At 36.7% G+C, this 21171-nt stretch overlaps 1 protein-coding gene and 1 non-coding gene across 4 annotated transcripts in view; both read left to right on the forward strand.

Moving 5' to 3' along the window:
* The window catches only part of SLC44A5 (solute carrier family 44 member 5), a 419099-nt gene that overhangs the window by 83986 nt on the left and 313942 nt on the right, over nt 1-21171 (forward strand). The window contains exon 2 of one of the 3 annotated variants that reach the window (XM_066264972.1): nt 12571-12645. The exons of the other annotated variants lie outside the window; for them this stretch is intronic. Coding sequence (XP_066121069.1) covers nt 12633-12645 — 13 coding nt within the window. The 5' untranslated portion in view covers nt 12571-12632. The remainder of the gene's footprint in view (nt 1-12570; nt 12646-21171) is intronic. 3 annotated transcript variants of the gene reach the window in all.
* Nucleotides 15451-15553, forward strand: LOC136332763 (U6 spliceosomal RNA). The gene has a single exon (XR_010730908.1). It is a non-coding gene; the product is annotated as a U6 spliceosomal RNA (small nuclear RNA).

The raw sequence follows: 21171 nt of genomic DNA on the forward strand, positions 1-21171 counted from the left end.
GGGTTGTCTTTTTATTTTGTTAATGGTGTTCTTTGCTGTCCAAAAGCTTTTTAGTTTTATATGGTCCCATTTATTTATTTTGTCCTTTATTTCACTTGCCCATGAAGATAAATTGGCAAAAATATTGCTATGAGAGATAACAGAGAGTTTACTCTCTATGTTTTCTTCTAAGATGTTAATGGTTTTGCAACTTACATTTAAGTCTTTTATTTATTTTAAGTTTATTTTTGTGAATTGTGTAAGTTGGTGGTCTAGTTTAATTTTTTTGCATGTACCTGTCCAATTTTCCCAACACCATTTATTAAAGAGACTGTCTTTACTCCATTGTATACTCGTACCTCCTTTGTTAAATATCAATAGACCATAAAGGTGTGGGTTTATTTCTGGGTTCTCTGTTCTGTTCCATTGATCTGTATGCCTGTTCTTATGTAGTACCAAACTGTTTTGATTACAGTGAACTTGTAATATAACTTGATATCAGGAAATATCATACCTCCCACTTTATTCTTTATTTTTAAGATTGCTGAGACTATTTATGTTCTTTTTTGGTTCCATATAAACTTTTGGAATATTTGTTTTATATCTTTGAAGTATGACATTGGTATTTTAATAGGAATTGCATTAAATTTATAGATTGCTTTGGGTAGTATATAGACACTTTAATGATATTTATTCTTCCTATCTATGAACACAGTATATACTTCCACTTGTTTGTATCTTCCTTGATTTCTTTTTTCAATGTCTTATAATTTTCCAAGTACAAGTCATTTACTTTCTTGGTTAAATTTACTCCTAGATACTTTAATTTATTTTATTTTTTGTTGCAATAGTGAAGAGGATTATTTCCTTAATTTTTCTTTCTGGCAGTTTAATGTTGGTGTATAAAAATGCCATTGATTTCTGAATATTAATTTTATATCTTGCCACTTTGCCTAATTCATTTATCAGGTCCAGTAGTTTTTTGACTGAGACTTTAGGGTTTTTTATGTACAGTATCATGTCATCAGCAAATAATGATAGTTTTACTTCTTTTCCATTTTGAATGCCTTTTATTTCTTCTTCTTGTCAGCTTGCTGGGGGTAAGACTTCAAAAAATGTTTGAGTAAGAGTGATGAAAGGGGGTATCCCTGCCTTGTTCCTAATCTTAAGGGGACTGCTTTTCATTTTTGCCCATTGAGGATGATGTTTGCTGTCGGTTTGTTATAGATGGTCTTTATTATGTTGAGGTATGTTCCCTGTATTTCCACTTTGCTGAGAGTTTTGATTATAAATGGGTGCTGTATTTTATCAAATGTGTTTTTCTGCAACTATTGATATAATCATGTGATTTTTATCCTTCCTTTTATTTATGTGATGAATCACATTTATTGATTTGCAAGTATTGTACCAGCATTGCCTTTCCGGAATAAATCCTACTTGATCATAATGTATGTTTTTTTTTCATGTATTGCTGGATCTGGTTTGCTAACATTTTGTTGAGAATTTTAGCATTTACATTCATCAGGAATATTGGTCTATGGTTTTCTTTCTTTGTAGTATCTTTACCTGATTTTGGAATGAGGACAATGCTTGCCTCATAAAAGGAGCTTGGATGTCTTCCCTCCTTTTCTACTTTTTTGAAATAGCTTGAGAAGAATAGGTGTTAGTTTTTCTTTGAATGTTTGGTAAAATTCATCTGTGAAGCCATCCAGAGCAGGACTTTTGTTTGTTGGGAGTTTTTTGATAACTGTTTCAACCTCATTTGTTGTAATTGGTCTGTTTTGGTTTTCTGATTTTTCCAGATTGAGTTTTGGAAGATTGTATGTTTCTAAGAATTTATCCATTTCTCCTAGGTTGTCCAATTTTTTGGCATATACATCTTAGTATTTTCTTACAATCCTCTGTATTTCTGTGGTGTCAGTTCTTACTTCTCTACTTTCATTTCTACTTTTATTTATTTGAGTCCTCTCTCTTTTTTTCTTGGTGAGTCTGGTTAAAGGTTTGTCAATCTAGTTTACCTTTTTAAAGAACCAGCTCTTGGTTTCATTGCTCCTCTTTATTGTTTTTTTAGCCTCTATGTCATTTATTTCTTCTCTGATCTTTATTATTTTCTTTCTTTTACTTCCTCTGGGTTTTACTTGCTGTTTTTTTCTAGTTCTTTTAGATGCTGGGTTAAGTTGTTTATTTGAGCTTTTTCTAGCTTCTTAAGGTATGCTTGTAATGCTATGAAATTCCCTCTCAGGACTGCTTTTGCTGTGTCCCATGAATTTTGAGTGTTGTATGTTAGTTTTCATTTGTTTCAAGGAAATTTTTCATTTCTTCCTTGATCTCATTGTTAACCCATTTAATATTTCATAACATGCTATTTATCCTCCAAATGTTTGAATGTTTTGCAGTTTTTCTATTGTAGTTGATTTCTAGTTTCATGCCATTGTGATCAGAAAAGATGCTTGATAGGATTTCAATCTTCTTAAATGTATTGAGACTTTTTTTGTGTCCTAACATGTGGTTTATCCTAGAGAATGTACCATGAGCATTTCAAAAGAATATATATTCTGCTGCTTTGGGGTGAAAGGTTCTGAAAATATCTATTAAATCTAGTTGATCTAATGTGTCATTTAAGGCCTCTGTTTCTTTGTTAATTTTCTATCTGGAGGATCTATCCATTGATTTAGTGGGGTATTAAAATCCCCTACTATTATAGTATTGCTATTGATCTTGCCCTTAATATCCATCAAAATCTGCTTTATATATTTAGGTGCTCCTATATTAGGCACATAAATAATTACAATGGTATATTTTCCTTTTAGATTGCTCCCTTTATTGTTATGTAGTGACCATCTTTATCTCTTACTATAGCCTTTGTTTTAAAGGCTATTTTGTCAGATAAAAGTATTGTTACCCCAGCTTTTTTTTCTTCATTTTTTTCATGAAATACTTCTTTTCATCCCTTTACTTTTTTTCTGAGGTGGGTCTCTTGTAGATAGCATATGTACAGGTCCTGTTTTCTTATCCATGCAGCCCCCCTATGTCTTTTGATTGAAGCATTTAATCCGTTTACATTTAAGGTTATGTTATTATTGATATGTATCTATTTATTGCCATTTTATTATTTAATATACAATCCTCTTTTTCTCTATTTATTTTTTCCTTTGCTCTTCTTATAGCAGGCTCCTTAACATTTCTTGCAGTACTGGTTTGGTTGTAATGAATTCTTTGATTTTTTTTGTTGTTGTTGTCTGGGAAGGTTTTTATTTCTTCTTCAGTTTTAAATGATAGCCTGGCTGGATAAAGTAATCTTGGTTGTAGGTTCTTGGTTTGCATTACTTTGAGTATTTCTTGCCAATCCCTTCTGGCCTCAAGTGTTTCTGTTGAGAAGTCTGATCTCATCCTTATGGGGGTTCCTCTGTAGATAATTAACTGCTTTTCTCTTGTAGCTTTTAGTATTCTTTCTTTGTCTCTTAACTTTTGCATTTTAACATGATGTTTCTTGTTGTAGGCCTTTTTGGGTTCCTCTTTAATGGGACGCTCTGTGCTTCTTGAACTAATGTGACTTTTTCCTTCATCAGTTTAGACAAAATTTCAGCTATGATTTCTTCAAACAAGTTCTCTATCCCTTTTTTGTTCTCTTCTTCAAAAACCCCTGTGATGCAGATGTTGTTTCTCTTCATGTTGTCACAGAGGTCTCTTACAGTTTCCTCAGTCTTTTTGAGCCTCTTTTCTTTTTGCTGCTCTGCTTCTGTGCTTATATTCATCTTGTCCTCTAAATCGCTGATTCAGTCCTCTGATTCATCCAGCCTGCTGTTTATTCCTTGTAGTACAGTCTTCATTTCTGATATTTCTTTTGTCATTTCTGACTAGTTCTTTTTTTTAATGATTTCAATGTCCTTTTTGATGTTTGCTATATCTTTATTTAGGTACTCATTATGACCATCCATTAGTGCTCTAAGATCCTTGAGCATTCTAAAAATTATTATTTTAAACTCTGCATCTGGTAGTTTGTTTACTTCCATTTTACTTAGTTCTTTTTCTTGTGTTTTCTTTTGTTGATTCATTTGGGTTGTATTTCTCAGTCTGCCCATGTTGTCTGTGTATTAGATAGCACTGTCTGACTTTGAAATTTGTTGTGGTATCTTTATGAAGAAGATGGGCTTGGTGGTACTGACTTCCAGGCAACCTGTTTTCCTTGCTATAGCAATGTTTCTTTAGAGGAATACTTTTCTTCCTGTTGTATGTGAGTATTGAATGCAGTTGGTCCTTTCATGGGTACAGATATCTTTTCAAGCTGGCTTGCTCTAGGGGTCAGCCTTTATCATGTGTATTCTATGCTGTGCTGTGTCTGTTCTGTTGGGTGTATTTATTTTTCACAGTGTCTAGTGAATGCTGGACTCCTCCTTTGTGTATGCTGCTTGTGTAGTTAGCTGAGTCTAGGGTTGTTGCTGTCTGCCACTCACTACTGGTTGTGTTGGTTTTAGGTCTTCTTGGGTTGTCATCAACCATTGTTTGTAACCTGTTATGGGCTGTTTGTAACCTGTCTTGAGAGCTGCTGCTCTGTTTGCTGTTTTTGTCTGTGTTTTCTGTGCCAGGATGGTGTAGGAGTAGCCAACTTGTGTATAAGGATCAGCTTCCTCCTGCTTAGAGATGACAGCAGCTCTGTAGAAGCCCCAAGATTTATAAGATTTAACCCCACTTTTCAGCTGTTCCACCTCCTCTTGCAGCTGCCTCATCTTCCCACAGAGTCTTCTGTAGAAAGACTGTTCCATGGGCTCAGACTGCCTTCACCCAACCAACCCCTCTTTAGGTTGCAAGCTTGGTGGGTTAAGGAAGCTGAGTTGTGAATACAACCTTTGTGGGAACCTCTACCACAGTCTCTTGATCTGAAGCTCTGTATAGGGAAACTGGCCCCTACTGCAGAGCCCTATCCCTTAGCCACTGCTGGATACACAAATTATATTTCTTCCCAGCAAGTTGAGCAGCAGGTTCAGATTGAGTGGGGCCAATAGTCCCATCTGCATAAGTTCTTATAGCTGGTGGGACCCTGGTCTTAGGGAGGAAGACTGAGAGAGTCCTGTCCTGGGGCTGACTGTGCCCCCCCCCCACAGAAAGTGGTTAAGCCCATTGAGCAAACTCAACAATAGGCTCATAGTTACCCACAGTTTATATGTCCATGCTCCAAGCCATTCTCCCTCCTCCTGTGGAATCTAGCCCAGCAGTGTAGGATATCCAACACCGAGGCCAGCTGACTGTGAAGCTTCACCTTATCCAATGCACATGAGCTGTTGTGCAGGTGCTTATCACAGAGAGCAGAACTCACCTCAGCTGGACCAGGTGTGAGAAGCCCTTGCTTAGGATACCCCACTAGCAAGGGTTGTTAGGTACTGAACCAATGCTCCCTGCAGCTGGCACTGGATGTGCCAACACTGTGCCTCCCTGGGGGGAACCCAGTGCAGACCAGTGGGCGACACTGCCCAAGACTGGCCCTTAGCAGCCTTATTGGAGCTATAAGCAATCCAAAGTCTGTGGCTGCTTCTGCTGGGTCCAGGTACACATGGAAATATCAAGCTACACATCTACGCTAACTTTTACCCATGCTGGGCATGGGGGAATTTCCGCTTTAAAGGCCAAGGTTCCCTGTGTCCCACCTCTTACAGCCTCTATCTGCTGGCTGCTTGTTGGGCTCGGCCACTGAAAAAATCTCTGGTAGAGTCTACAGCCTGTGATATTTTGGGGATTAGAGGTGGTGGGTGTGGCTCCAACCCTTGGCCCTAGGTGTCAGTATGTCCAGACTTTTCTCACAGACCTCAATGGGTGTGGCTTCTGTGACCCAGAAGTGTGGTCTGCCTGCAGTCAGGATAGTTTCTACTGAGTCTCCCATGAGGTGGAAGCACCAGTCACAGACTCTTGGGCATCCAGGGGAAAGCTATGCCCTCAATGCCCGAAGACTGCGTCATTGATAGGCTCCCTGCTTCCTGGCTTCTCAGAATGGCTAATCTCCATGAGTGGGGTAGGAGAGACTCCCGAAGGCAGAGCAGCTGCTCTTCCCAGGCTGATGCCACTCAGAGGTGACTGCTCCATCCAAGAAAGATGGAAATTGCAGTATTGGAGAATGACTCAGCACAGGGGTTCCAGTGGCCATCCCCCATAGTGTCTCTCCCTGGGCCTTCAACTTTACACTCTCTTCATGCAACTCTAATCCTATCAGCTCTCTCTCTGCTGGAGCTCTGAGTAGGTGGCAGTGAATGACATTTTATGCACTGACCATTTTAGATGGAGCCTGTGTGTCTGAGAGCTCCTGTCTCTTTCTTGCAGATAGAAACCTCGGCTCTTTTCACTGCCAAATGCTATTTGGGTGCCTCTTCTAGGCTTTGGGGTTCTAGGCTGGGGCTCTGGGACTGAGGATGAGGACTCTCCTCTCTCAGGGTGATCCTCCCCACAGTGAGAGTCCCTCCGGACCCTCAGCCATGATTCGCTCTTAGGAGCAGGGCAACCCTTTCTGCATCTTCACCCTTCCTACCAGTCTCGATGTGGCTTCTTCTGTGATTCTTGGTTATAGACACTGCTTTGTTTAGTCCCAAGTTGGTTTTTTCAAGATGATTGTTCTTAAATTAAGTTGTAATCCAATTTGGTCCTGGGAGGTGGTAGTTGGAATGTCTGCCTACTCTGTTGTCATCTTGGAATCTCTCCATTTTCTTTATTGCAAAAATTGACCTTATTTATTATATTTTTGGGCTAAATATATCTTAAAATACATCTGTCCAGTCATTCAACATAAAAATCAGTAACATATACTTTATTAAGTACTAATAGTGAAATAATTTAAAGATATTAGAGATGAAAGAGATACCAAGAGAAATTATAGAATGGGCAAAGAGGTAGTTACTGATTTATGGCACAGTCATGTAGAAAGTTTAAGTGACTTGCCCAAGATCACAGAGCTTATAAATTTTTCTTCAGAATATATAGTTATTTTTAGATATTATTTTTGTTTTCATTAATCCTCTAAGTCTTACTGGATGATAAACTATGAAGCCAATGGCAAAAGGTAGTTGTGCAAATGGGAAAACACTAAAAAGGAAACTTTAAAACAGGGATATTTAGGGGTAAATTAGGATGGAATGGGAAAACATTTAAGATCATTTCAGTTCATTTGGAAATTTTTCAAACTTGAAAAGTGCCAATCACTTTCATGTATATTAACTCATTTAATATTCACAACTGTTGTGTAAAATACCTTATTGTTAAATCTGAGTGGCCGTTTCAGCCTTGTGTTACAGTGTATGTGTCATTCCTTAGTGATCATCATTGTCCAGCATCTGACACATGGCTTTCAGATTCAGAAATTGGGTTATTGTGTGGTCACCCAGAACTCAACAGGCCCAGGCAAATTGATTCCTTCTAACCAAATTTACAAGAGTCTGATTAGAAACTAGAACATCAATTTACAAGTCTCCATGAGGAAATTAACTGCTAAGTAGACTAGAATAGGTATGTCAGCTTGTCAGCATATTTTATCCCGTGTAGGAGAATAAACTTGGGAAGTAAAATTAAGGACAGAAGGATGCCAAAGAAGTATAAAATTAGAAGAAAGTTAGCTGGGTGCTTTTAATAAAGAAATTGTCATTCAGTTAATGGAACCCAATGTGCCTTCTCCACCATAGGCCCAATCTTGTCTGTTTAAGGGATCTAAATATTATTTTATTCAGTCAGGCCTTTCTCTGTTAATATGTCTCAGATCATGGCCAGTTGTGGACTGAGCTGCAGCACGTTAAAGAAGATTGAGAGCATTCTATTGGATTATAGTTAGAAGTTTGAAGCAAAACTGAGAAATTTTAAAATTTTATGAAGTAGAAAAAGTAGTTATGTGGAGCAATATGAAATGTCAGCTCTGGGCTTCTTAACATGTAACAATGAAAATGCAAAATTAAAGGAAAAAGGCGAAACATTTTCAAAGTAAGTTTAAAAAATAATTTTGAAAAGTCTTGCACTTGGGCATACTTACAAAGAATAAAAATACAAATCGAAGAGAAGAACCTTCAGAGAAAAGAATGGTTACATCAACTGATAAATATAAGGAATAGTAGAGGTAGAAAATAACCATTTTGCAACCACTATGGTTGATTTAGAAGAATAATCAATGGATGCTAAAAGTTTGAAGAGAAATGGAATATATTGATGTATTATCACAGCCATCTCTCCAGAGATTTCCTATTAATTAAAAAGTGAGAAATGATAGCTTTGCAGTTGAGAAACCTGATAGATACCACCCCATTGTGTGATCAAAATTTATGTCATCAATGTTGTGATGAACTGAGATTTGATTCCTGATGTGTTGTGCTGAGAAAGTCACAACATGGTTTATATAGTATTCCTGCCAAACATCTATAACCCAACTCTGGTCATGTGGTCACATCAAACAGAACCAAAGGTACTTTTGAAAAATGTCAATGTCATAAAAAACAAAGTGTGAAGGCCTGTTCCAGATAAAGAGGACCACAAGATATGCCAACTACATTTAATGTGTGATTTTGTATTCAAATCAAAAAACAAATTATGTAAAGGATATTATTGAAACAATTATAGAAAAATGAAGTTGACTGTATATTAGGTAAAAGTGTTGTATAAATACTATATTTCTGAATTTGATAAATATCTTGTGGCTACATAAGAGAATGTCTTTGTTCATAGGAAATGAACACTTAAGTAAGTAGGTATAAAGGGCATGATTTTGGAAAGAACTCTCAAGTGATTCAGGAAAAGGATTTTGTGATGTATGTGTGGAAACAGAAATAAGATGGTAAAATCACAACAGTTGGTAAATTTGGTCGAAGGGTATTCAACAGTTCTTTGTTTTATGCTTCCAACTCTTCTGTAAGTTGGAAATTATTTCAACATTACAAAGAAATTAAAAAAAAAAGAGTGATTATTTATCACCTTCCTGAGAAAGGTGTTGTCTCCCCGAATCATTGTCACTGAATAGAAAACATTTGATTATGTGGAAGTGGAACTGGACCCCATGAGACGAAACTGATGGCAGAACAGGCAGTATTATTTATCAGTATAATTCAGAAAACAAAGTCAAGTTTCTTATAACTCTCCCAGAAGATTTTTACCTCATATAAATAACTCAGTTTATTTTATAAACATTAATGGGGCTCCTGCTAAGTGTCAGGAACTTTGCTAGGCACTGGAGCTATAGTGATGACTGAGTCTCCTGTTTTCAGATTATTGACAGTTAGGGAGGGAGAAAGCTATAAAACAAATTTAATATGCAAGAGTAAATGTAAACCCAGAGAAGAAGTCCGTAGGGAACACAATGATTAAGACAGTATTGAAGAGGAAGGGATGATAGAAGGGAATGACAATGAGGCTCAGGAGTTTTTCACTTGGTGGGATGCAGTAATGGTATGGGACAGGTTCAAGGCAAAGGGAGCAATAAGTAATTATAGGAAAGCTTACGCTTATTTATTTTGTGGCATAGAGAAACAGAGAGAAGGACAGCTAGGGACAGACAGACAGGAAGGGATAGAGATTAGAAACATCAATTCTTTGTTGTGGCTCCTTAATTGTTCATTGCTTTCTCATATGTGCCTTGACCAGGGGGCTATAGCAAAGTAAGTGACCTCTTGCTCAATCCAGTGACCTTTGGGCTCAAGCCAGCAACCATGGGTTCATGTCTATGATCCCTTGCTTAAGCCAGCTACCCTGTGCTGAAGCTGATGAGCTCATGCTCAAGCCGGCAACCTTGGGGTTTTGAACCTGGGTTCTCTGCATTCCAGTCCGATGCTCCATCTAGTATGCCACTGCCTGGTCAAGCTATGAATATTTATTACTTTAAAATAGTATTATACTAGAGAAGATATAATACAAATTGATCTTTTGATGAAATTTTTATTTTGTATAATGTGGCATCTCATTATAACTAGGGATTCCTCCTTTGGCCTTGTACCTGTAATAATTTTTGTCCAATATGAATAACATATAGACCCTTATTAAGTAAAAAAATATTTTAATTTCCAATAGTCAAATCTTCAGATGTTAGAGATAGGTGGATCTCAGTTTGAAAAATGCTAAGTTAGCCTGACCAGGTGGTGGTGCAGTGGATAGAGCATTGGATTGGGATGCAGAGGACCCAGGTTTGAGACCCCGAAGTCGCCAGCTTGAGGGCAGGCTCATCTGGTTTGAGCAAAAGCTCACCAGCTTGGACCCAAGGTCGCTGGCTTGAGCAAGGGGTTACTCAGTCTGCTGAAGGCCCACGGTCAAGGCACATATGAGAAAGCAATCAATGAACAACTAAGGTCTTACAATGAAAAAAGCCTGATGATTGATGCTTCTCATCTCTCTCTCTGTCCCTGTCTATCCCTCGCTCTGACTTTCTCTCTGTCCCTGTAAAAAAAAAAAAAAAAAAGAAAAAAAAAGAAAAATGCTGAGTTAGTGGATGAAAATCTTATTTTATGAAAATGTCTTTCCATTATAAATGTGACTATAAAAAATATATATTTTAGTGCAAGAGAGAGAGAGAGAGAAAGACAGGCAGGAAGGGAGAGAGATGAGAAGCATCAATTCTTTATTGTGACGTCTCAGTTGTTCATTGGCTGCTTTCTCATATGTGATTTGACTGGGAGTCTCCAGCAGAGCTCATGACCCCTTGCTCAAGTCAGCAACCTTGGCCATAAGCCAGAGACCTTGGGCTTCAAGCCTGCGACCTTTGGGCTCAAGCCAGCGACCCATGGCATCACGTCTATGATCCCATGCTTAAGCTGGTGAGTACATGCTAAAGCCCAATGAGCCTGCACACAAGTGGGCGACCTCCGGGTTTTGAACCTGAGTCCTCAGCATTCCAGACCAGCACTCTATCCACTGCACCACTGCCTGGTCAGGCAAAGAGATATGTTTTCAGTAGAGAAAATTGTTTTAGATTATCAAAATGAAAACAAAATTAATAATTAAAACAATCATCAAACAATGAAAAATATTGTCAACCTTTGAGTCCACAGCTTAATATTTTTAATGTGCAAGCTTTAAAAAAATTGTAAAGTAGAACATTTAGACACTCATAAGTACATGGGCAAAGAACCCAAGTAAATAATTTACAAAAGGTGAAATAAAAAATAATTAATTAGCATGTAAAATGCTCACCTCCAAAAAGAACTAAAAACAGCAATTTAAAACGACAGAACATTTTTGACCTATAATATTAAGTGTTTTAAAACATTATAATCTGTGTTGATGAGAATTTTTAAAAATAGAAAAAGTTGCAAGCAATCTGTTTATTCAACAGTGTGTAAACAGTTAAAAATGCATTAATAAAATATGACATTGCTTGGACAATACATTAATGTTTTGATAATTTAAAAATTATTCAAAACATTTTTATTGAATTTATTGGGGTGACATTGGTTAATAGAATTATACAGGTGTCAGGTGTACAATACCTCATCTGTATATTGCATTGTGAGGTCCCTGCCCCAGGTCAGTTCTCCCTCCATCACCGCCTATTTCCTCTCTATCCTCCTTCAACTCCTCCCACCCCTGTTCCCTCCTGCAACCCCCACACTGTTGTCTATGTCTATAAATTGTTTTCCTTTGCTTAATCCCTTCACCTTTTACACCCAGCTCCCCCACCCTGACCCCTCAGACAGCTGTGAGTATGCTCTCCATTACCTATGAGTCTGTTCTATTTTGTTTGTTTATTTTGGTCGTTAGATTCCACATATAAGTGAAATTGTATGGTACTTGTCTTTCTCTGACTGGCTTATTTCATTTAGCATAATACAATCCAGGTTGGTCAATGCTTATGCTTATATTATCATATTAAATATAAGAAGGTATGAACAAAATATATGATTTAACTTTGTCAAAATATACATAGAAGATTTTGATAATTTCACTATGGTAATGAAAGATGTTATCATTAGGGGAAGCTGGGTAAAGATTATACAGGAACCTTCTGTACTTTTTTGCAACTTTTCTCTAAGTCTAAAATTATTTCAAAATAAAAAGTTATAAAGCATACATAGAAAAACGTTGTGGTTTCTATGTGGTAAAATTAAGTAGTTTTTTTCCCTTGCTAGTTTTTGTAACAAATTTTTATAAGTTCTATAAGCATTAAAAACAAACAAAAATAAAGACCTCTTATATTTAAGAAAAACAGGTTAAACTCAAAAGAAAATGCCATCTACCACAATCCAATTTGTTGATCAGCCTGGCAGCTAAATATGAGAATATAGATGTAAGTGCTGAAAAAAGATGTGTATGAGTGCAGGGTGAGATAGACACAGTATCTGGTTAGGAATGCTCTTCACAGGTGGATGTGAAGTATGAGAGTAGATAATAAAAGTGAGGGCTTAGATAAATTGAGAAGGATGTGGCCTTGGGAGTTTTATGTTAGTTGTAAAGAAGAAAATGAAGTCTTAGAAGAGAGTAGATACCTGCTGTATTTTACGTTACAGGAGAATTGGGCTACTTCTCTGGGTATCGAGGGAGCATAAACCATAGTAGGTAATGGGAGTATTCCCAAAAGGTTGGTTTTTTAAATAAGTTAAAATCTTTTGCTTTGGATAATTATCTTCATACCTGTTTTTTTTATCACAGCTTTCTAAGCAACTCAACATTGCAGTGACTCAGACCTTCTGAAGACACAGTCTGTTATCTTAATGAATGACAAAGGTAATCAGTGACTCGAATTAAGTCCCTCTTGATCCAGATTTTTGTGTCAAATATTATTTGTTCCATATAAAATAAGGATAAACAGAAAAATTATATACACTGTAGTGTCATTAGGAGCTGTCCCTGAAAACCTGCAACATGTTCGGTTCACAGTCTTTTTCAATCTCACCACCTCTGAAGATGCCTGACAAGCTCCCTTCTAGGCCTGGGGCTCCCCAGGGCAGTGATTCTTGGGAAGATGTGGTGAGCAGGGGCTCTGTGGTTTGTAAAAGCATGTACATCCGCATGAATACTCAGGACAATTCTGACACTGCCCCCTTTCTCCTGCATCGCCCCCAACACCTTCAGAGTTATTGCCAGAAATAGAATTTTAACGTTTATCTTCCAGGGTTATTGTTTTCAGCCCCCTCCCTTATTGGGAAGCCACAATTTGCTCCTAGAGAAGCAATGTGGTGTCAGAATTTGTTTCTTGTTGAGGGACTATTTGACTTCACTTTATTTATTTTAAATTGAATTTATTGGGGTGACACTGGTTAACAAAATTATACAGGTTTCAGGTGCACAACTCTACAACACATCTTGTTCTGTGTTCACTACCCCGTCAAGCCTCCGCCCATAACCATTTATCCCTCTTATATCCTCCTCTACTCCTTGCCCCAGTCTGGCCATTTGACTACGATTTCTCTCTCCATAAGTAGGTTTTAAGCTCCTGGCAGACCCAGACCAGGTCTTAGCCTTCTTTTTCACCCTCTTTGGGCTTAGTCTTTAACTTTCAAAATGGTAGTTAGTTACTTAGTAAATGTTTATTGGAAAGGAGTACCACTTTCCTCAAAGGCAAATTTTATTACTTCATAAAGGGAAATCTATTTCTTGCTATAAAAAAAGTGAAAGGTTACATAAATACAAATTAAAATGGAAGATATAGAATGTTTAACTTAATACTAAGCTGCAGTTTTAATCTTTGAGTATTTTATTTATGTATTTATGTATGTATGTATTTATTTATTTATTTATTTATTTTTGTGACAGAGACAGAGAGAGGGCCAGATAAGGACAGACAGACAGGAAGGGAGAGAGATAAGAAGTATCAATTCTTGTTGTGGCTTCTTTGTCTCCTTAGTTGTTCACTGATTGCTTTCTCACATATGCCTTGACTGGGAGGCTACAGCAGTGCAAGTGACCCCTTGCGCAAGCCTGTGACCCTGGGCTCAAGCCATCGACCTTGGGCTTTGAGCCAAGGACATGGGGTCATGTCATGATCCCACACTCAAGCTGGTGAGTCGTGTTCAAGCCGGCGACCTTGGGATTTTAAACCTGGGTTCTCAGCGTCCCAGTTTGATGCTCTATCCACTGCTCCACCACCTGGTCAAGCTAGCTGAGCATTTAAAAAAGATGAAAAGGGTTATTAAAAATAGGATCTACAGGTCTAACAAGACTCTTCAAAAGGGGCTCAGAAAGTGTCTAAAGCTACATAGGCTCCTGAAGGTGCAAATATATTGTATTACTTGGGCTGTTTGTGATTGGGAGCCTGCTCCTATGAATGTGTATGGGAATTCTGCAGCCCTGCCTCTGTCTGCCCTGAGTGTGGATTGCAGTTGCTCCTCACGTGTGAAAACTGGGGAATTAAAGGACGTTTTCTTTTCTGCAAATAAATAGTGTTACTAATGTACTCATGCCTGGGCATATTTGTTTTTTAGGCCTGTTTGCTTCTCTGTAAAAGATAGTTTTAACAGTAATTACCTCATAGAATGAAGTAAGGATTAAATTGACACAGTGTTCAATTATTCTGTATATGCTGAATAGATGAAAGTTTTAATTTTATTCATAAATTGAAATTAAGAAGTGTATTAAGAAATGATTTGAAATAGAATTATGAGGTCTGTATTGTACTTCAACTACATTGTAGTTTGGATTGTTTTTTGTTTTTCTTTTTAGTGAGAGAGAAGGAGACAGACATAGAGACAGGGACAGACAGCCAGGAAGGAAGAGAGATGAGAAGCATCACTTCTTCGTTGTGGCTCCTTAGTTGTTCATTGGTTGCTCCCCTTGCTCAAACCAGTGACCTTGGGCTCAAGCCAGTGATTTTGGGCTTTATGCAGCAACCTTTGGGCTCAATCCAACAACCATGGGGTCACATCTAGGATCCCATGCTCAAGCCACTGACCCCATGCTCAAGCTGGCGACTTTGGGATCTTGAACCTGTGTCCTCAGCATCCCAGGCTGATGCCACTGCTTAGTCAGGCTAAATAGGATTTTCAAGCTGAAAATATTTTAGCTTAAATGGGAATACCTCAATTCACTCTTTATTCACTTTTACAATAGAAAGGATACCTTTATAGTGTGTTGTATTAAAGCACTGAGGATTTATTTATTTGTATTAACATCTTAGTTTTGCTAAATGCCAATAAATGCTATGCCTTGTATTCACTTAACTGTTAGGAAATTGCCTGAAAAAAGTGTTTCAATATAAAATTTAAGAAATATATCATAACAAATATTTCCACAAGCCAAGAAGGTATGTTTTATTTCTATGTTTCTATCTGTATCTGTTTCTATATCTATACACATGTCTACATCTACCTGTACTATCCAATAATTGTACTCTCAAATGTATAAAATTATAGGAAATAAAAATTGCCATGTTTAGATGGAGTTAATAGGATATAAAATTAAACTCACACATACTTTTTAAAAGGTTGCAATAAATGAAGGTAAAGGCAACAATACTTTTCTGGTACCCTAAGACAAACAGTTAATCAGAACCATCTGTTCAATCTTGGATTTTCTATTCTACTTCTGTGGTTGGTTTCACTCCTGTGGCACATATGACAATACCAGAATATTACAGAGAAGATTAACATAGCCCCTGTGTAAAGATAATACAAATTTGTAAAGTTGTCATATTTTTGCATAGTTAATTACTTCTTTCTTTGGGTTCCCATGGCACATTGTATATACATTGATTGTCATCTCACTGTATTATAATTGTTTATCTTTCTGTCTCTTTTATGAAACAGTATCCTTAGTTTAAGAGAAGTATTCTTTGTATCCTTAGTGGCTAGCATGATACCTGGCTTCTAAAAAGCACTTAGAAAATGTTTAATGAATAAATAAAATGACGAATAAGAGCTTTAGAGTGTATGAGTAAGAAACATAAAGAAATTCTTTGTATACATGGTGCTAATCCAGAAATTGATTAGGAAACAGTTAATCCATTTTCCCCCTCCTCACTTTGTCTTCCTGAAGACAGAAATTCTATTTCAGTGTGATGCCCACATGGCCACCTCCTGTTGATAACTAGTGGGCATAACTCAGTTTGATGATGGACAGATGGACAAGCCTGCTGTTGTTTTTGGCTATAAGACTGTTCCTGCCCACTCTCTTAGATGTGTCAAACGTGCCTTTCTTCCTGCTCCTCCCCCATTTTGTAAAACTGTACATATTTACTTTTAACAGTGTCTTGCTGTATTTGCAATATTAAGGTTTTAAGCGGCTTTGGAAGACAGATAAGAAAAAATGTTTTGAGAGATGTGTGGTATCTAACACAAAGGAAAGTACTTTATGAGAAAAAGGCCATAAAATAATGCTATTATTTAACTGAAGAAGGATAGGTCTTCTTTCTTTCTTTTCTGTCATAGTGGGATTGATTAGAAGGGAAATAAAGTTGCAATATGTTTCTGGAAAAAGAGATCTGGATTATGGTATCAATTTGAATTGTTCAAGTCAGTGACTGTACAGAGTTATAATTCATTCATATTTTATATATACTGTAATCATATAAGTAGTAGTTGCTTCAAGATAGTAATATAAAGTACAGTTGCATGTTACTTAATTTTTAAACCATATACATACCCAAAAGGATTTTTTTTAGAGAGAAACAGAGACAGGAAGGGAGAGAGAAGGAGGAGAGGGAAGAGAAGCATCAAACTGTAGTTGCTTCACTTCACTAGTTTATTGATTGCTTCTCATATGTGCCTTGACAGCAGTTGGGGTGGGGGCTCAAGCCAGACAGTGGCGCCTTGCTGAAACCAGCGACTTTGAGATCAAGTCAGTGATCCTGCACTCAAACTGGGGACTCCGTGCTCAAGCTGGCAACCCCTGCTTAAGCTGGTGACTTTGAGGTTTCGAATCAGGGACCTCAGCATTCTGGATTGATGCTCTATCCACTGCTCCACCACTGATCAGGCCAGAAATATGTTAACAGATATTTGACTTACTAGCAAAACAGGAAAAAGGGGAAAATTAATATTTATTTAGTTTCTGTCATGAATCAGGCATTTTTATGTCTTTTAAAAATGTTTTTATGTGATCCTTAGAACCACTTTGTGAAATAAATTCATTAAGATTATTTTATAAAAAAAACTTAGACCAAAAGATGTTAAGTAATATGCTCAGGAACACAGCTAGAAAATAACAAAACTGATTTTTAATTGAATTTATTGGGGTGACATTGGTTAATAAAATTATCTAAGTTTCAAGTGTACCATTTCATAATACATCACCTGTGCACTGCACTGTGTGTTCGCCAGCTCAAGTCAAGTCTTCCATCACCATTTATCTTCCATTTACCCACCTCTACCTCCCCACCTCCCTTTCCGTTCTGTAATCATCACACTATTGTCTATGTCTATAAGACTGTTTTTCTTTGCTTAATCTCTTCACCTTTTTCATCCAGCCCCCCAACACTCTTTACCCTCTGATAGCTGTCAGTCTGTTCCCTGTTATCTGTGAGTCACTTTCTATTTTATATGTTAGTGTATTTTGTTCATTAGATTCCACATATAAGTGAGATCATATGGTTCTTGTCTTTCTCTGACTGGCTTATTTTACTTAGCATAAAAATCCCCAGATTCATTCATGTTATTGCAAAATATAAGATTTCCTCCTTTTTCATGGCTGAGTAGTAGTTCATTGCATAAATATACCACAGTTTTTTTTATCTACTCATCTACTGATGGGCATTTGGGCTGCTTCCATATCTTGGCTATTGTATATAATACTGCAATGAATGTAGGGGTGAATGTATTTGTTTGAATTAGTGTTTCAGGTTTCTTTGGATATGACTCCAGAAGTGAAATTGCTGGGTCATAGGCAGTTCCATTTGTAATTTTTTGAGGGAACTGTGTACTGATTTCCACAGTGGCTATACCAACTGCATTCCTACCAATAGTGCATGAGGGTTCTTTTTTCTCCATATTCCTATCGACTCTGGTTTGTGGATTTATTAATAATAGCCATTCTGACAGAGGTGTGAGGTGATATCTCATTGTGATTTTAATTTGCATTTCTCTGATGATTAGTGACTTTGAACATCTTTTCATGTTTATTGTTATCCATATGTTCTCTTTGTAGAATTGTCTATTCAGGTTCTTTGCCAATTTCCTAATTGGATTATTGTATTTTGGTGTTGAGATTTATAAGTTCCTTATACATTTTGGACATTAAACCCTTATCAGATGTATTGACTAATATATTCTCTCATTCAGTGGGTTGTCTTTTGTTTTGTTGATGGTTTACTTTGTTGTGCAAAAACTTTTTAGTTTGATGTACAAAACTGACTTTTTAAATCAAATATTTTTCAACTTTCAAATTTATTCCCTATTTGCTATGTGAATTAGCCAGCATACCATGTTTTCAAGAAATTTAGGTTTTTAATTATATAAATATAATATTTTAAAGGATTATCCATAATCGTGAATGGTGTTTTGGATGCTAAGATATCATTCTCAAAATATTTCTGCTAAGTGAGTTTGGGTACTTGTCCCCTTTTCCAGGTGAGTAAGTGGGTTGATTAAACAAATGATTCAATAATGTGATGCAGGAAAAGAGATCTGTGAATTTTTGGAATAACTAGGCCAGGAAGGAGAGTGTTCCAGTATTTTACAAACATTTCTTTAGAAACTACTGGTCCACTTTCCTGTTTGCATAACAGATCCATGCCTAGGTTAGCATGATACAGTCTGGACAATTTTTGGTTCTATTCTTGTTTTGACCCAGTTCACAGAGCACCAGTGATGTGAACTAACCAAAGGGGTTGAGGTGAGAATCACTCCAGCTTTCTAGGGATCTCTTAATAACATCAGTTTGTGTCGAGATTTTTCTGAGACCCATAGGGATTGTTTCTATGGGTATTCAGATCTGGAACCCTTGAATTGATGGCCCTTATTTTGGGGAGCAGGGGAAGTAGGGGGAGTGCAGGCTCTGAACTTCTCTGGCTGTTTTAGCCACCTATCCCTCCCCCCTACCACTGCGCCCTACAATGGTAGCAAGTACGTGCTGAAAAGAAGAGATTCTGTGTATTTGCTACTGTCATCGTTTCCCCCTCAAATATGAGTCAGATTCACCTTCTCAGGGTGAAGGGAAAGGCTATGGGACCAACTGATGGTTCCTTGTAACTAAGTACCTTGGTTGCTAAATTGGATTAACTCTGTGAAATAATAGAACTTCCAGTTGTCATTCCGATTTTCTTGGATGATGCAGACAGTGCCTGAGGCAATTTCTCATTGTGTTAGATGATGGTTTACCCTCCAAAGCCAGCTTCAATTATAGTATGCCTAAAATGGGTCAATTAAGACAGAATGATCAATTAGCTAGGTAAAATTTGACCAGTCAGCTTCAGTCCAACTGAGTTACAAAGGTAATTATGATATTTGGAAACTGTGGTTTAGGGAGAGGCTTTAGAATATTATAATTCTAAAATGTGGTTCTTAATCTCTTTTGCCTTTTTTTACCCATTCCCCCAAACTACCTCCCACCTGGTGACCATCAATTTGTTCTCTGTATCTATGAGTTTGTTTTTGTTTTGTTTGTGCATTTATTTTGTTTTTTAGACTCTGCATATAAGTGAAATCATATGGTGTTTGTCTTTTTCTGTCTGCCATTTCACTTAGCATAACACAAATTAACAGTTATAAAAATAGTCAAGGGAATATAAAGTACAGCATAGGAAATATAGTCAATAATATTGTAATTGTAACAAAAACTATGTATGTCAGATGAGTACTAGACCTATTGAGATGATCACCTAAATTATATAAATGTTTAATCTCTATGTTGTACAACTGAAACGAATATAATATTGTATGTGAACAATAATTGGAAAAGAAATTAATTTTTTAAAGTAAAAGAAATAAAATGTGGGTCTAATTTCCATGGTGAAGAAACAGTTATTATTTATATTAAAATAGATGTTTATTTCTCTTATTTTTCTCTTTTTTTCATATTTCTTCAAATAATCATATTTTCCTATAATTTGAATTTAGTGATTAAGCTAATTTTAAAATAATGCTTTGCTATTAATGAGAAAAAGGTCACCTTTAAAAAGTTGACTCAGATTATTTTGGAACTGGATTTGCGCCCAGTTTCTATTAATGAAGACTGTTACCCTTTTCTTTTCCTAGGACAGCAGAATTAAAAGAATCTGTTTTGTCTATTTCCAGTCATGACATATTCCAGGCTTAGATAAATAAATACAATTGAAAAATAGCAGACTAGTCAATTCTGTCTATCATGCAATTCAAAGCTGTCATTTTTCATTTCAACATTATATTCATGAGCTTTAATATGAAAACTCTGTCAAAGGTTTGTTTCTTGTATTATGATGGCTTTAGAATGGAAATTTAAGCACCAAATTACAGAAATAAATGAAGAGGAGCAGTGAAGAGTCCTGGACAAGGAATCAGGAGGCTGATTTTGGTCTTGGTCTGCTACTGTGTATGTGCCAGGACAAGTCACTTTAAATTCCTTAGCATCAGTTTCCTTTGCTTTTAGAACCAAGATGGTGAAACTAGGTTAGAATGGCGAACAGTTGTCTCCTTGTCTACTTGCTCTGATCATCGGGTAATGTCTGCCTAGAGGGCCGTGCTGGGGATGATGGTGAGCCTCTTCCAGACTGAAAGACTGGGAACAGTAAAGCCACTTATTTGCCATACCTGAACTCAACAACTTCTTGGATCATTATATGCTTCTGTTATAACTTTCATGATTAATTTTAGTTTTTTACCTCAAGAAATATTCTCTCCATACTTTACTTGAAGATGTTTTGAAAATTTGAGAGCAAGGAGACATAGCCATTGAGATCATCTAGTCAAAACTAAGCTGATATATATATATATATATATATATATATAAAAGTGGTCTGTAAAATGTAGGGTACTATTTCTGTTATTTGAAGACAACATGACTAATTAGTTAGTAAGTTTTTCCATTGTTTCCCTTGAGGCCTCTTTCCTGTTTAATTTTTCATGAAAAGGTTATTATATGAATAATGTAGCCTTTTTCCCCCAGTAAATTTCTTAGAAATTACTCATTCCAGTGATATTAAATTGAGGTAATTAAGTGTCAAGTTGTGTAGTATAGACAGTAAACATTGTAGACATTTAGAGAGCTGTGGGGAATCTTAGGAAGAGGTAGAACTTGAGCATGGCCTACAAAGAGCTGAAGTTAGATAGGTGGGTATTGTTAGATATGGGACAGAATTTGAATACAGCATGCAATAAGACATAAGGACAACTGGGAAAATACACA

Source organism: Saccopteryx bilineata, chromosome 3 (genome assembly GCF_036850765.1).
Source record: "Saccopteryx bilineata isolate mSacBil1 chromosome 3, mSacBil1_pri_phased_curated, whole genome shotgun sequence".
Lineage (NCBI taxonomy): Eukaryota > Metazoa > Chordata > Mammalia > Chiroptera > Emballonuridae > Saccopteryx > Saccopteryx bilineata.